This window comes from Aedes aegypti, chromosome 3, assembly GCF_002204515.2.
Source record: "Aedes aegypti strain LVP_AGWG chromosome 3, AaegL5.0 Primary Assembly, whole genome shotgun sequence".
Lineage (NCBI taxonomy): Eukaryota > Metazoa > Arthropoda > Insecta > Diptera > Culicidae > Aedes > Aedes aegypti.
The window spans coordinates 276,231,947-276,249,363 of NC_035109.1; the positions used below are offsets into that span (position 1 = coordinate 276,231,947).

General features: G+C 34.6%; 1 protein-coding gene and 1 long non-coding RNA gene across 12 annotated transcripts in view; one reads left to right on the plus strand and one right to left on the minus strand.

Moving 5' to 3' along the window:
- Positions 1-299: 299 nt before the first annotated feature.
- LOC5575771 (E3 ubiquitin-protein ligase RBBP6) overlaps positions 300-17,417 on the plus strand; it is a 79,688-nt gene continuing 62,570 nt past the window's right edge. For 7 of the 11 annotated variants that reach the window (XM_021849104.1, XM_021849107.1, XM_021849112.1 and 4 more), the window contains exons 1-3: positions 320-472; positions 12,658-12,854; positions 12,937-13,195. In XM_021849104.1, coding sequence (XP_021704796.1) covers positions 12,689-12,854; positions 12,937-13,195 — 425 coding nt within the window. In that variant the 5' untranslated portion in view covers positions 320-472; positions 12,658-12,688. Of the gene's footprint in view, positions 473-1,299; positions 1,381-12,657; positions 12,855-12,936; positions 13,196-17,417 lie in introns of those variants that run through there. The other 4 variants (XM_021849114.1, XM_021849113.1, XM_021849105.1 and 1 more) reach the window with 3 other exon arrangements.
- Positions 2,496-3,233, minus strand: LOC110677762. Its single transcript, XR_002501175.1, has 2 exons — positions 2,864-3,233; positions 2,496-2,804 (listed from the first exon to the last, which is right to left on the minus strand). It is a non-coding gene; the product is annotated as an uncharacterized LOC110677762 (long non-coding RNA).

Consider the following 17,417-nt stretch of genomic DNA (forward strand, 5'->3'; position numbering starts at 1 on the left):
TTACATTATTTTTTGCTGTGCATAGCGTTGTTAAATAACATGAAAATCCATTCAAATGCTCAGAAGCAACGAGTTACACACATGGTTACCAATGGCTTTTAGGGCGAGATCAGAAGTTGTGCGAGGAATTACACACTTGGTTACCAATGGCTCTTTGGGGCATTTACCTAAATTTTGCGCATTAATTTTGAAAAATCTTTTATGGAGATTGTCCCTTTTGTAATGTAAGGCGAGGTATCGTTTACAAATTATCGGCAACGGCAACACTGCACTGAAACGTCACCGTCCCGCTCGCGACAGCCAGACGCCAATCATCATCATCATCTGTCATTGCCGTGCGGAATGAACGCGAAAGTGAAAAGATTTTTGTTGCACACAGTCCGGTTTCGGGTCGCGTAAAATGCATCCCAAAAGTGCATAAAAGTAGTGAATTTTCGTACAAAAAGTGGTGCATTCTGTTTCCCGTATGCAAGTGAGTAGTTTGGAAGTGGAATTGAGCCGTTTACGGTGGGATTACGCAAGAGAAACGCATTTCAAGAGTGGGGCCCAAGCGTACTCCGTTGTGAAGGGGGATGAAAATTTTCGCTGCTTCAAACATGGAGGATTGATTACGGTTTCTGAATGCGAATGTGTTTTGTGTGCAAATCGGCAAGTGAAAAGCCGTAAAATGTTCAACTAGCGTAATAATGTGTGGTTTTGGGTGGTGCACAACAAATCGTTACTGATTTTACCTGGTGGATACGAGTGGCAAATGGAATTTGTTTAGTTTGGTCAAATTTATGTGTTCGAGGGGCTTCGCAAAGGGGCACTCAGTGAAACATAACCTTCAAAGTGTAGATAATAGCTGTGTTCAACGAGCTGCTCGAACTTGGTTGCAACCACTTGCGAGTCAGCTTTTGGTGTTCATTGAGCCACTCCAACCTACTTCGAGTCGCTCGGGTTTGTGTTCATTGAGACGAGTCCAACCAACTCCGAGTCGCTCGAAACAGGTTGGAAGCTAGAGTCCGAGCTAGTTCAACCAGCTCGCAGTAGCTCGTGTTTTTGACGTTTAAAACGTAAACATTGAGAAAAAAAGCAAAATTCCGAAGCGATACGGATTGTTAAGTGCGCGAATTTTTTTTTTTTACGTGGAATTCCGGTAAATTAGTAAAAAGAGTAAAAAGAGCGTTCATTGAGAAAGCAGCTTGGAGTTGCTCGAAGTAGCTTTGACAGTTATTTGTTGACAAAAAATACGAGCTAGTACAACCAACCACGAGCAAGTTCGATCAAAGTCATTGAACACAGCTAATAATCCTTGAGATGGAAATCTCCGATTCCAGTGTGATTGTTTAAGAAAAACTAAATATTCATCTAATAAATTAATGCTAGCACAGAAACTGAGTAAGTATTATTTTTTATGTTCTTCTAACAATATGGTATCCTTGACAGAAACATGATATTTTTGTGAAAACAGGGATGTTATGAATACAACAATATAAATATTTACAATAAACAAATTAAAAATTTTAATTATAGGTTTTATAGAAACTAAGGTAGGGTCAAAAATCGAATGATAAAATCTGCTGCATTGTGTTTGCATCGTCTTAAAACTTTTTATCTTGGTTTTGTAGGAAAAAATATGAAAACCATGAAAATACATATGTTTGTATTTATTATCGATTGAGCCACTATATTAGCACTATTTCTATATTCTATTTCTATAGTAGGACTTCACGGCGCAGGCAAAACACATATCAAAATTATAGTTGATTATCATTCTATTAAAAATGGTCAAAAGATTTCGATTGATGTTTAAGAGTTATTAAATCTTTCTTTATTCATTTTAAATCTAAATACATACTCTCCAAAACTCGATGTTCAAGAGACCATCGACTTATAGAGTTATCGAGTTATGGAATATATCAACACAAAAAATCCTGAAATCGAAGAAAAAAAAAATTGTATATTAGGGTGCCGATACCAATGGTTGTAATGTACCAGTAGATTGGACTATGGAATAAAATGTACATTTCTCGATAAAAACGACATGTGTTATTTTTGGTGGATAGATCGCCTCTAGTTTAGTCGATTTGCCAAATTTCGGCTTTTAATTCTATCAAATAGTCATATAAATAATTAAGTTTACGCAAAAAATTTGCTCCCTTGCACCAATAGTTGCCGTCGTGTTCCAGTAGTGGATCAACGGATGGAAGCAATTTTTAAAATGGATGTACTTGTACACTGAACTCAATCTCCAATTGGAATTTATGTGCAGCACCCATAGATTTTTGCAATCAAGCTTGGCATTTGCAATTAATTAGTCACGCACATAAAAAACAAAAGTTTTGTCACGCTCATTTTTAAATGCAGTGCACACATAAAGCAAATGCAGGTGCAACTTATTTCAAACGGTCACGCTAATATATTTTATCTGTGATCGCGAGTAGTAAATAAATGAATTAGTCGAAAAAATTTACGATTTTTCTTTTTGTAAAAAAATGATGATGAAAATCAAATACGCATACAGTAATACACATTTATTAAGGAGAATAAAAGTTAATACATATTCTAACGGGATCCAGTTAGAAATCCACGAAATAGTAAATTATCTGGTCGTGTTGATGTTAGCAGCTACGGGGATGATACCAACAAGAGCTTGGGAGTCTGTACGAGTGCTGCTGGAGAATGTGGGACCACTGTGTTCTTCCATTGCGTCCAGCGCATCGCATGATTTAACCAATAGTCATTGCATGAGCGGGATACATGTTCATTGGAGTTCATCGTCTTAGAATTTGATTCCGACGCGATTGCATTTTTTTGGACAGCTGTAACATAAAAAATAGCTTATTAATCTGTAATGTTTCAACCATTTTATAATACTTACAACTTATTCTTGCTATCCCAGATATAATACACTGAACATCCACATATTTGGCTGAAATGCGATGTGTATTACTGTTAATGATAATACTTTGGGAAAACTCGTACAGTAGCAGCGAAGAAATAAGATGGCGATACATTTTTGCAACCGTTGGTATACAAGTTTGTGCTCTTCAAAAATATTGGCAGCTTAAATAGGTTGTACTAATGTAACCTTTATAATGCATTGCAATGCTAGTGGTATATACATGCATAGACTTTGAAATTTATTGTCCACAAATAAAATTTAAAAGTGGCACATAAAAGATTGTTGGAGGCAGAAAACCTGCTTCTATATGGTTTTCGCACATAAATTATAATGGAGTTTTAATATCAGTGTAGGGTGCCAGTGCCATTAGTGGACTACCTAAGCTATAAAAAATCATAACAAAATAACGAAAAGCCCTAACTGAGATCTTTTGACGTTAACAGAAAGATTTCAACCTCTACTATATGGGAAAAATATAAAAAGAGTGATAAAACTTATTTTTTAACATAAAATCGCTTGAGCCACTATTGGTACACGTGTTCCAGTAGTTGCGCTATTGCTCCAGTAGTAGACGTTCGGGAATGATACAAGGAATTTTAAACAAAATAGTAAATTTTTACATAGGTTTAACATTTTTCCCTCGGAACAGTAACTAATATCTTTCGAATGAACCATTAAGATCATATCTGGGACTTTTCTTCATTTTTATACATCCATTTTAAAAACTGCTTCCAACCGTTGATCCACTACTGGAACACGACGGCTACTATTGGTGCAAGGGAGCCAATTTTTTACGTAAACTTAATTATTTATATGACTTTTTGATAAGACAAAAAGCTGAAATTTGGCAAATCGACTAAACTAGAGGCGATCTATCCACCAAAAATAGCACATGTCGTTTTTATCGAAAAATGTACGTTTTATTCCATAGTCCAATCTACTGGTACATTACAACCATTGGTACCGGCACCCTACCTACCAATACTTTTATGATCACTTCTGAAAGAATTTTAGGCTGACAAAATGGGGAACCTGACAAAATCGGGTCATTTTATTTTGTTCCTGTTTTTAAAATTTTGACGTGTTACATGGTTACATGGACTTTCCAAAGGGCGACGGACATGGACGTAGCCAGTTTTTTATCAGGGGCTCCCCCTCCCTTACATTGGTAATATCGATTTTCAACACTTAATAAAAGGTATTATCCCCTCTGGCTACGCCCATGCGTGCATGACATCAAACATCATCATCAATTTTGATGTAAACGTGGTTAAACATGACTATAACAAATTGTTGACAAATTTAAATTAGGCTGACAAAATCAGGTCAAAAAGCAAAAATCGGGGTAGACAAAATCGGGGGCTGATAAAATCGGGTCATTACTTTGTTATAAAAACTCTTATTTAAAAACTTTTTTTCAAAATGCTTAGAAAATCATGTTATTTTTACTGACAATTGATATTTTTATTTTCATGTTTTTCAACTGTTATTACAATTTACAAATAATTATTCACCTTAAGACATAATTTTGTTCAAGTTTCTCCGAATTAGAATGGCTATTAAATATATATCGAGTTATGGAGAGAAATTTACCTCTCAGGTGACATCGAGTTATGGAAATATCGACTTATAGAGCACAGTGTATGGAACTATGAAGGGACTGAAAAATCCATAGAGTTATAGACTATATCAAGTTGTGGAAGTTCGACTGTAGTTTCTTAGTAAGGATACTATACATACAAAAGGGGCTTAAATTCCAAGCAAAACTTTTTATTTCGATTATTTAGTTTTTGGACAAATTCTAGGTATGCATCAATGATACCTATATAAATAGCACCTGACCTCCATAACAAAAAATGCAATATATTTAGCAAAACAGTCGTTAATGCTACTACAGTAAACGTCCACTTTAAACGATAATTCATAAATCTTGACTTTTTTGCCTAGTGCTGTCCGTAATTTAGAAGGAAAAGGCAAGGGCTGAAAGCCTTTCTAATAAAGACTATAGAAACCAGTATTTCCCGAAAAGTCCCACTTCGGATATACAGAAGCTAGAATGGAAACATGACAAAAAAAACATGATTAAAATGTTACAGTGAACAATCCCACAATTGTTGAGAAAATGTTTTTCTCATTCGATTGGAATGTTTTATCGTTTAATGTTATGCATCAATGTAACAGATTCATAACCATTTTGTTCTTCTAGAAAACTTGTTATTTAAAACAACTAGAAAGAAAAGATGAATTCCTGAATTACTCAAATTCTCGAAAATCGAATTATAATCTTTGATTTTTATGTAGAATCGCGCGCTTATCAATACATGCGATCGTGTTTGTATGTTCGGTCAAAAATTAGCAAAATACATTTTGCCGAAGTTTAATTTTCTCTGTATCCCTGCAAGTAGCGGTCAGACAGCAAAATAATAGTGACTTTAGTGACTAGAAATATAAAAAAAGTTATTAAAAAGTGACATCATAGCTGCAAACATTAGTCCAAAATATATGTTTATAAACGAAAATATGGTACTTATTATCAGGAATTTTCCCAAATCTACATTTTATGTAAACATTAAAATAAATTTGCTAAATTTGCAAAACATATCACCAAGCCACAATAGATACGAACAATATCAAGGGACAGAGTATGCCTTGAAAAGGTCACGTAAATTTTGAGCAGGGTAAATAAAAACTAGCCATTTTTTATTCCTTGTTGGGTATTTAATTCACTGCGACCATTTAGATCTATTGTGACACAAAAAATAGGCATAAAGAGGCATTTCAGTTTTTTCACGCCCACTTTCCTCCGAAGTTTGTTATCTTGAACTTTCCAAATTAAGCCAAACTGAAGGCAATATAGGCAGCACATAGACTAAATCACGAGCAACACCTTTGCAAGGACAAGTTGGTTGAATATGTTGATCGGCATTCGGTGGAATTCGAAATGTGGTTGGATCAGGGCATAATAAAACCGGAATAGAACAGTAGCTTGAAACTTCAGATCTTAAATTCCATTCAGTAGAAAAGAATTCTTAGTAATTCCGAATTCATTAACTCCGAAGAAAGAAACTCGTGAACGCATTTATGGAAAAATAATTCATCACTATTGGCTTATTCGCCAAAATTCATTGAAGTTTTATGTATGCCATAGAATGGCAAAAAAACAAAACTGATAAAAAATCTTTGCGCTTTCCTATTGAAGTTCCAGGAGTTCGACGGTAATTAACTAAGAATTATTGTCGATATCCTCAAAAAATGTGGATAGATTTTTTAAACGTTTCTGTGGAATTCCTTGCATAATTGAGAATTTAAAAGCAGCAGAAGAGAAAATGCCAGTGAGAATGTTGAAATTATCGCTCTTTTTCCTAGGTAGCTCAGAAGCTTAGTTCGTTTCTTTTACCACGAAATAATTAAATCAGGTAAATATTATGCCATAGTAATTAGAAAATGCTAGAAAAAATCTAGTTATCGTTCATTATTTGAAGTATCTTATAACCCATATCACAAAAAACTAAAAATTAACACTTTTTTTAATTGATTCTTGTTTAACCACCCTTAACCTTTCGGTCGTCGCGCGAACTTTTGTAACGCGAGTAGTCGCGCGTTGTACTTTGTACAACACCCTTGGTTTTGCGAATATCCCAGGAGTCTGACCACTTAGAAAAATGACGTCTTGGGCAAAGTTGTTCAGTAGCTCAAGGGCTATCATCATTTTAGCCAAGAAATTTGGGATTTTGCCATTAGGCGGCGCTAGCGAGCATGAAACTTTTGTTTCGCAGATCTCAGGATCCTGACCACTTAGAAAGATGGCGTCTTCGGTAGAGTTGCTCAGTAGCTCAAATTCTTTCTTTGTTTAATCCTTAACGTTCGAGATTTTGTTAATAATGAAAGTAAATAATAATAGTTCCTGAGCTTCTAAACAACTTTGCTGAAGGTGCCTGTCTAAAAAGTCAAGATCCTGCAGTATCCGCAAAACAAAAATTTAATGCTCAATAGCACCGCCTGGTGGCAAAATATCCTATTTCTTGGCTCAAATAATGATAGTCCTTGAGCTACTGAACTACTTTGACAAAGACACTATCTTTCTAAGTGGTCAGGCTCCTGAGATATCTGCAAACAAAAGTTTCATGCACACTAGCGCCTCCTAGTGGCAAAATTTTGAATCAACTAGCTCGAACAATGATAGTCCTTAACTTACTTAACAACTTTGCCGAAGAAGCCATCCTTCTAAATGATCAGGATCCTGAAATATTTGCAAAACAAAAGTAAAACTTCCATGCCCACTAGTCGTCAAGCTCCTTATTAAATGAGGTACCATCAGATAGCGCTTCACCTCCAGAACAACTTTACTAAAGACCCCAAGTTTCTATATCATATGGATTTTGAGATATACCGATTTAAAACTGTGGTTTACTCGAACTGTACATAGTGCGTTAATTATTATGCGACTTTCATGTACATTTATTGATTTTACCGCAATATAAAGGGTCATACTGTACATAAAAACTGTCGAGTATTGTTCTTAAGAAGATTCTTGAGGAATACATTTCGGTTTGGAATCGACAGATATGTTTGTGGCAAAATGATAGCATTTAAATCACAACGGTTGTACAAAGTACAACAGCGCGACAGCCCGAAAGTTAAAGAAAAAAGTCAATTTCCTTGTCTGTTCAACAATTTCTCGAAACTAGCAAGTGTACCCCAATGATCGATCTCAGCTTCTTACTTTCCATAGTCATTTTATAGTGAATATTTAAGAGTAAAGTTACCTTAGGCTTCTATTACAGTCTCCTACAAGATTCACTTTTCGGTGGCAAATGCAATGCTTCACAACGCCTACTTTCTGCATGAAAATTTTGCGAAAATGAAGCTGGAATAAGATTATTTATACCGTTGTTACAAAAGAGGTATTTCTTATTATGACAATGTAAAAACCATATTAAAATAAGATTGGCGCCACTTATGAATCTTAGTGAATCTACTAGTAATTTTCCTCAGAGTAATATTCCCTACGTCGAATATGATAACGATGTGTCTAGCTAGCTAATAGTAAGAGTGGCTACGGATTATTCTGGTTAGCAAAAGGCAAACTGATCGTCACCAATAGTATTAATGTCCACTTCGAATAGATTAATTATTTGAAATGGGCATCAAATCTATCAATGACGCAGAATGTCCGTTGGATCACATCCGAGATATTATTGCGTCTATGCCATATAAATTATGACGCGGCTTTAAGCAAAAAATGCAAAAATGTGATACCACCACTACAGGTTACGCCTTTGGTGATCTATCTATCTGACACCCACAGGTTCTACAGGTATTCCTGCCAAGATTTTTCGACGACGGGCTTCAGGGTATTTTTCGATGATTATTCCAGAGCTATCGCAGAGTCTCCCAGTAATTTGTACTACAGAAATTCCTACAAAAGTTTCGCAAATGGTTAGTGCAATTCCAGATTTTTTTCAGGAAAGCCCTCAGAAAACCAATACCGATAGATAAAGTGTAATTTTCGACGAAAAATTTAAAACTATTTACAGTGAAACCTCCATGATTCGATATTGAAGGGACCATCGACTCATGGAAATATCGAGTCATGGAACAGCAATCCTTTGGAAAGCTGATTCTAGGGACCATCATAGTAACCATGAAGTTTTGTTTTTAGTATGGTTCCATGAGTCGATATCGAGTCATGGAACATCGACTCATGGAGGTATCACTGTATCTCAAAATCTTATAATCCTACACAAAAACTGTCTTCAGCAAACTTGTTCATCTCGTTAAAATCTACAACTTTGCTGAAAATACCATGGAGCTATTCCTTCAATTTGTTTAGTTATGTCATTTATAAAAAATCGTCAAAAAATAATTTTAGTCAAACCGTTACTGCTTTTCAATTTGTGATTGGAAAAATCACTCAAAAATATATGTTAAAATACAATTTATGTCTGATGTTCTGCCAGAATTTCATTCAAATTGGTCCATAAATAACTGAGATCTAGCTTACCAAAGTTGGTTATTATGTATGGAAAATCGAAAAAGTTTCAAATGTTTTGTCCAATACTGTATATTTCTTCGAAAATTCTGCTCGAAGTTTTTCAGGAGTTCCTTCTCAACTTATTTCACTGGGTGTCGTTTTATGATTTTTCCAATAATTGTTCAAGCAATTTATTGAGAGAACCCCCCAAGACTATCAGGTCATTGTAGAAGCTCTATCATGCATGAGTTTATCAGATATTTCCCAAGATGTTTTATCAGAGATTATATACACAGCTTTTGGATCATTTCAGGAAACATTTCCTTAGCATTTACTAAAGCAATTTTTAGAGAAATTCATTGGGAAATTCATGGAACAATCTCTGAAGGAAGCCCAGGAGTAATCTCTGGGATAATTACTGAAAATATCGTTAGAGAACTTCCTGATATCTTTCCTGAGCTCCATTGATTTTCGACGAACTTGGGACAAAACGAATCAGAAGAATACTAATAAATAATAAATAACTGATGAATTATCAATTTACTTTTGAAAACCGTCTAAAAAATTTTGAAAAATTTAGTACATTTGCAACAATGTTTTGGCAAGTAGTTTTTACAAACACGCTTTTTTCATGAAGGAATTGTCGATCAAAGTAATGGGAAAGAAAGGGATAACATCTTGAAGAATTGTTGAACGATATTCTACAGAAGAATTATTGGATACATTCCTGGGGGACTCGGGAGTTCATCAATGAATGTTTGCCCTTTACTGGAATATACCTGATTTGCTGGTATGTCTGAAACATACTTTTGGGAACTTGTAATCAGAAGACACAGTGTGTTTGCTTAACTTAGGAGTTCTTTAATCATGAACAAAATGCTAGAGTAATCTGGTGTTATTCCCTAAGAATTTCTTACTTTTTGGTTTCCATCTAGTCTCTTTTTGCTTAATTTCCCATGATTTCTCGAAGAATGCCTAAAAGAATTCCTTCACAATTTGCTTTGAAATTCTCACATGATCTCCTCTAGAAATTTCTCTTGATATTTCCTCCAGAGATTTTTCCGGTTATTCCCCTACTCATTTCTTCAGTTAACCCTCTAATACCCAAATTTTTGTTTTCGATCTAAATATAATTTTTCGTTATCTAAAGTCATTCTAAACACGGTTTGGGCAATGATTTATTTTTCTTCGCAAATTTATAAATTTTGGTTTTTGATTTTTATTATTTTTATTTTTGAACATCCCTATCCTTTTCAATTTTTCTTGAAGCCTCTTCTGGTTACTGATTTTTGACAATAATAAAAATTAGAGTTTTTACTATACTTTTGAAAATATGATTTTTTCAATTTTTTTCTGGAACATTTTTTATTTTCCGTGTAACTAACGGAAAAACAGATTTGAAATCATTTCAATACCATCAGGCTCTTCTTCTGTGATAGGTTGGTCGTAGAAAAATATAAAAGGTACGATTTTTTATAATACACGTTAAATGAATCCCAGGCATTTGAAGATTATATAAGAATACAATTTTTCAAACAATTTTCAATAATACAAAAAAGTTTCAAAAATCATAAAAAACTTTTCTTATATGCATGTTATGAGTCAAGGTTTAAGCCAAAAATAAAATCATTTCAATTTCCGAGCTACGAAAAAATACACAAAATTCCAAAGTGTACCCAGTCTAAAGGCGGGGTTGGGTATTAGAGGGTTAATGCTCCAGGGAATCTTCCAGAAATTTCTACAATATTTCTTTCAGGAAAATTCATAAACGTTAATTCAAAAGTTTTTTTAATAGATCATTTTGGGATTTTTTCCAGTAATACCTACAAGAATTCCTCCAGGTGTTTCCAGTAATTCTTCAACCATGGGAATCCCTTCAAAGAATACCACACGGATTCAAACACTTCTAACCTAAATCTGTTGTAACATTTAGCAGAGTCTTCCAAAGATTTCTCATGTTTTCTTTTGTACATTTTCATGGGTTCTTCCAAAGATCATTTATTATTTACGTCCGTAAATGCTACAGCAATTGGTCTTGTAATTTCTCCGATTACACAGCGTAACAAAAATGACATTTTCGCGTGTCTCAATGATCAAATTACATAGCGCAACAAAAACGACATTTTTGGGTGTTCAAGGATTAAATTATGTGTCTCTAGTAGATTTGGGGTCGCTGAATCTGATGCCGTTTTCTGAAATGTCCCTGCACGTCACAATTTTTAGCTACAGATCGCCAAAGTTGTATAAACACTGGTTTAATTGATGTTTACATAAAATTTAAAGTATGATTTATATTACTACTCATTTTTATAGTTTGCACTACCGTAAGAACTACACGACATTCACGAGACTTGACGGAGACAAAACATAACACTTATCGTTCTTACAAATCGTCAAAAAGTTTTAAAAATTACCTTTTCGTCGACCGGTCAGAGCAGAATATAATAATTTTCCAAACCATCAAAAATAACCTTTGAGCTTCGAAAGTATTATGAACATTGTTGATAAGTATTGTTTAACACACAAAGTTTGGATTCTGAAGCCAAATTAGCCAAATGTTTGCCTTGCCATTCAAGCTGCTAAACTTGCATGTAAGTTGGCTAAAATCGTCAAATTCTGCATTTTCCAGTGGCGACTCGTAACCTCACTTTTTACCTGTTCTACGACTCTAAAAATTACTATTTCGGCAAATTAAGATTATAAATCGAAAATTTAATTATTGAAATCGTCTTTTCTAACAAATCTCTACTCATTACATGAAAATTTGTTGCTGAAATTAAAGAATTTCTATTCGTGGAACAGGTAGATTTGAGGTTAGGGAATCGCCCCTGGCATTTTCAACAGTCAATATCTTAAAAACTAGACGTGCTACGACATTTTTGAAAACGGTAATAGTCTCAAGAACCCTAAATTAAACAAATAGCGATATGTTGATGCTTGAGACAAAAAAGTTTTATCACTATATAAAATCAATGTAGGAAATTTTTCAATAAAGTTCTGAAAAAAAAAATCCTGTAGAAAGCCCAGGAAGAATCTCTGGAATAATTCCTGTAGATCCCAAGGGAATTCTCTGGTTGAAGTTTTCAAGAAATCCTAAAAAAATGGAAATAATTCTGGAATAATACAAGGTACTGGTTGAAATTTTGAAGAAGTGCTGAACAAACATTTTTGTAGAGCATCCTAGGATAACCTGTGAGAAAAATCACTGAATGAACTTCTGGATGACTAAGGACTTTGTTTAGAAATTTCTCAAAAATATTTAGAGTTATTTCTGTAAGCATTTTCAAAAAAAGATTGTTGAATGTTTGAACGTATTCTGAACGATAATCTTTGATCAATTTTAGGGAAATCCATGGAAGAATCACTTCATACATTTCATTAAAAAATCAGCAGAGCAATGCTTGAAGCAAACTTTGGTCAAACGAATTATTTGCTGATAAAATTCCTAACGAAATGACTGAGTAATTAGAGTAATGCCTGGGAATACCCATAGAAATTCTTAAAAGTGCCCTCAAAAAATGTTTGGCTGGATACTCTGAATAGTCTTTATTTTTAAAAAAACCTAGAAGTATTCCTTGGTTCCTTTTTGGTCTCTTGTGAGGCTTATAAAGTACCTATTCCTCATCGTGTACCTTACCTGTCAAGAAATAATAATACCAGTTAGAAGAATAAAAAAATAATACTTTCTAAGTTTTATAGATCTAGCTACAGACTTACTACAGACGTATGTTTCCGTATAACTGATCACCATCATTGTTGAGGTCCGTTCTAAAAAGTTGGAAATAATTATTTTCAGGGATCCCCCAGCATAGGGTAATTGGCGTAAAATGTCGGTTCACTATAAGTTTAAAAGCGCATTAGATTTCGATACCATCACTTTCGATGGGTTGCACATTTCGGTGGCGGACCTCAAGAAGGCCATCATCCACCAGAAGCGACTCGGGAAAACGATGGATTTTGATCTCCAGATTACCAATGCGCAAACCAAGGAAGGTAAATAATCGCTCTTGAGCGTAAAGTGTGGTGATTGGGTTGGACGAAGGTGTTAACGAGATATCTGATTGTCATTCGACAGAATTCAGCGAAGAAGCTGCACTAATTCCGAAGAACACCTCATTGATCATAGCGAGAATACCGTTGAAGAATGCCCCCAAGAAGAATTGGGCTCCGAAGGATGACAGCAACCAGCAACAAGCGGTGTCTTCGAGGAAGGGTCACGATAGCGCCTCGGCGGCGGTTCAGTCCAACGTGGATCTGTCGACGATGAGCGGAACGGAGGAGGACAAGATTCGCGAAATGATGTTCCAGAGTACGGCCGAGTACGATCCAACCAAGTGAGTGATGATAGCCTAAGGATACCTAACGGAAATCTAGACTTAGAATTTGGAACAAGGCAGCAGTTTTGTCCTGGAACGGGTTCAATTTGTATATTGCAGCATTTGTTTTCTGTCATTTGGGATTAAGGTCCTCGAATAAACGTAAACTCACATTTTAACTTGCAGTTGTTCATGTAATTAATCACTTACATTCACATTTCACTTCACATGTTTTCAGACGTCTGCTTACGAAATAATCAACGCCACACATTTTTGGGGCTATCTGGTATATATCTACGTGAGACATTTTTAACTATTTCCCCACAACTTTTTGTGTCATTAGTAGACGGCCCTTGATGAGGAAAAGGTGTATATTTGTAATACAATAAACTCTCTATAACTCGATTTTGAAGGGCCCATCGAGTTAGGGAGGTATCGAGTTATAGAACACAAAGCACTGGTTTTACGATCCAAGGGACCATCGCAATAGCCATGAAAACCAACTTTTATTATGGCTCTCTAACTCGATATCAAGATACAGAATATTGAGTAAGGGAGAGTTGACTGTATATCAAAATAATATCATTACAGGGCTGGTAGCAGGTTCAAAATCTCTATTTTAATGGAAGGACTTTGAAGTCTCTTTTTTGATCAAAATGGTTTCATTTTGTCTTTTTAATTAATGCAGATGGAAATACAGTCATCTCTCCCTTACTCAATATTTCGTATCTAATTGGTAATGATTTCTCCAGAGTTTTCGTCTGGACTTCTCCAGACATCCATCCAGAAATTCCTCTAGAGATTTGATTTTTCACATATCCTTTCAGAAATTGAAGCAGAAATTCCTCCAGGGATTATTTAATGAATAATTAAAGGAATTTCTTAAGAATTTGCTCCTGGAAATCTAACACAACTACCTCCAGTAATTGCCACATGAATTGCTCGGAAAATGTTCCAAAATGTTATTCCAGGCATTCTTTTTGATTTTTCCACCGATACCTCCAGTAAGTTCCAGCAGTTTTACAAGATTCCTACAGTTCTTTTAAAATGTTGAAGAAATTCGTAAAGCAATTATTCAGAAAATTCTACAATAATCCTTCAAAGGGTTCTTACGCCGATTTTTCCAGTTATTGCTAGAGACATTTTCATATAGAGTCCTTCATGGATTAATCCAAGCTTTGTCTCAGAAATTGCTCCAAATTTTTCAAAGGATTATTCCAGGAAATCTATACAGAACTCTTCCAGGAATTCCTTCTTCTAGTATTTTCTCCAATAAAATTTATGGAATCTTCAAACACAGACAAACAGACGTAACACTCTCATCATAGTCTAACGGTCAAAATGATCTCAGCATTGTCAAACTCAGTAAGGTTATGTTTTTGGTGCAATTAAGAATTCTGATCATTCCTATACAATTATATATTCTGCAGAGATTGCGTCTCTTTTTTCTAGAAATTCCTCCAGAAAATCCTTCAGGATGTTATCCTGATATTCGATTGATTATATTTTTAATAATTATCTTAGCATTCATTTTTTCATTCAAGATACATCATTGGAATTCTAGAGATTTTTTTAAGAGGTTAATTCAACAGTGCATCTGGAATTTCTACATTTTTTTTCAGAGATTACTATAGGAATTCTTTTAGAATTCTGCGGAACACGTTTTTGTCTCCAGTATCAAACTACCTCTATTTACTAAATTAAGGGTTGCTGAATCCATTGCCGTTTACATAATTATCATAGCACGTCTGGTTTTTGAGATATTAGGTGTTGAAAATGCAAAAATTGACTATTTCAGCCAACTTGCATGCAAGGAAGGAAATTTATTTGCTTAATTTGCCACAGAATTCAAACTGTATGTGTATAACAATACTTATCATCAAAGTTCATAATACTTTTCATGCGGAAAAGTTATTTTTTGATGGTTTAGAAAAGTATTGTATTTTGCCATATAAGAGTAACGAAGAATTTTGTATGAAGACTGCAAGCATGTTGAAAAAAATCGGTTAAATCTAAATTTAATCGTGAAATTTCAACCAAAAATTATCTAAAACGAAAGTTTACGTCCTCTTTTACATGCTTGGTGGATTAGATCACAAAAAAGTTTGATAAAATATACTTTAAATTTTAGGTAAACATCAACGAAACCAATGTTTTATACAACTTTGACGACCTGTAGCTAAAAATTGTGACGTGCTGGAAAATTTCTAAAAACGGCATCAGATTCAGCAACACCAAATCTACTAGAGACACATAATTTGATTCTTGAGACACGCAAAAATGTCATTTTTGTTACGCTGTGTTACCTACTGACCGTTCTTATTTAATACATATATTATTTTACACAAAACCTTTGACTATTTTCTAGAGACATTTCTGGAAAAAACCATGGATAAATTTTTTGAATACTTCCTTGGGAAATTTCTAGAGTAATGCGGATTGATTGGCATTTCTAGAGTAGATTATCATCGATATCTTGATCAAAGTTCATAACGGAATTCATTAAAAATACTATTAAAGAATCAATAAATTATTTTTTTTGGGAATTCTTCGGAGTATCATTATTGCTAACGTTTATCTACTTAATAATTTTGGAAGAGAGAAAAGTCACTTTGAGAAATTTCCTTTCGAAATCATTCTCAAATAGACACACACCTATTTATCTTTGCTAATTCTTCGGAGAACAATACATGAAGAAATTTTTGGGCAAAACCCTGAATAAGTTTTTGATGAAATTACTGATAACAATCTTGAAAATAATGCATACGGTCAATACGAGCAATAGTACTTGTATGTTACGAATAATTAAAAGTTAAAAGTGTCCATAGAGTAATTTTTGGTTTAATTCTCTGTAAAATCTTATGAAAAGTTAAGATTCTTTTTTGGTCTCTTTGTTTTTGTTTCTGTGCGGGTTTTAATCTCTCATTTCAAGCATGGGGCCTCTATAGTTCCTATTTGTAAGAAACTCATTAGATAACAGCCCTGCATTATGACGGCTACACCAATAATCGTTTTTGTTTCAATTGATTGGGATGTAAAACTAAGCAGAAGAAAAAAAAATAGCAGGTAGTCTTATATGGGATGAGAAACTTTGTCAAAAGCATCATTATTCGAACCGTTTTCAGAAAATTTTCCTCAAGTAATTCCACCAGGGATTTCAACAGTAAATCCTCCTAGTAGTCCGTCAAGGATTAAAGGTGGTAAGCTCCATTGAAGTTAATACGCGATTGGCGTATTAACTTCGATGGAGCTTACCACCATAAGTCTTCCATTAGAAATTCCTCCAATAACTCCACCAGGGACTTCATTAGGTATCTGTCAAAGATTCTTCTAGTAATACTATCAAGGATTTCCTTTAGTGTTTACCAGGAATTCCACGCAGGATTCCTCCACAAATTCCACCAGGAAACTATGGCAATGCTATCAGGGGTTCCTCCAGGGATTTCATCAGTGATTCTACGAAGAATTTCAACATTAATTAATCCTTTAATTCTAATGAGGATTTCTCTAAGTATATTACCAAAGATTCCTCCATGGATCCCTTGAAGAAATTCACCAGGGAATCTACTATGTATTCCACAAGAGTGTGTTCCAGGAATTTCACGTGACATTCCTTTAGAAATTCCACCTGGAACTATTCCAGACATTACTTTGACATGGATTTGATTAAGTTTTTTACTAGAAATTTTTCCAACAATTTTGCACAGGATTCGTCTTGAATCTCCATCAAAGATTCTTTCAAAATTTTATCAGGTAGTTCTTGAGGTTTCCGCCAGGAATTTTACTAGGGAGTTCATTTTGATCTTTCGACATTGACGCTTGCTCCTTGGCAGTGCGTCAAGAAAGCCCGAGCAGTCGTCAGTTGTTTTCCCTCTCGGGTCGCGCGCCTATTTTCTCTGAGTGCCTTTATATAGCCGAGCAAACGAGTTAAGCTGAAAGTGGATTGTTGCTGCTCAGTCAAGGATGACGGATCAATTGGTGAGCTCATTTCATGCTACTATTTCTAATCTATAAAATATGTATGACTGTACATTTAATCGTTACAACGGTGGGACGTAAATATGATTTTTCAACAAACTATGAATGGTTCGTCACTGTGAGTGTTGACATATGAATTATTTATGTTTAATTTGTTTTTTTCAAAACATCCCTTTCTTTTTACCTTTATTTTTGTAATTAAAATAAACTTTGAATGGTTCGACACTACAAGTGTAGACTTGCGAAATGTTCACTTTATTCA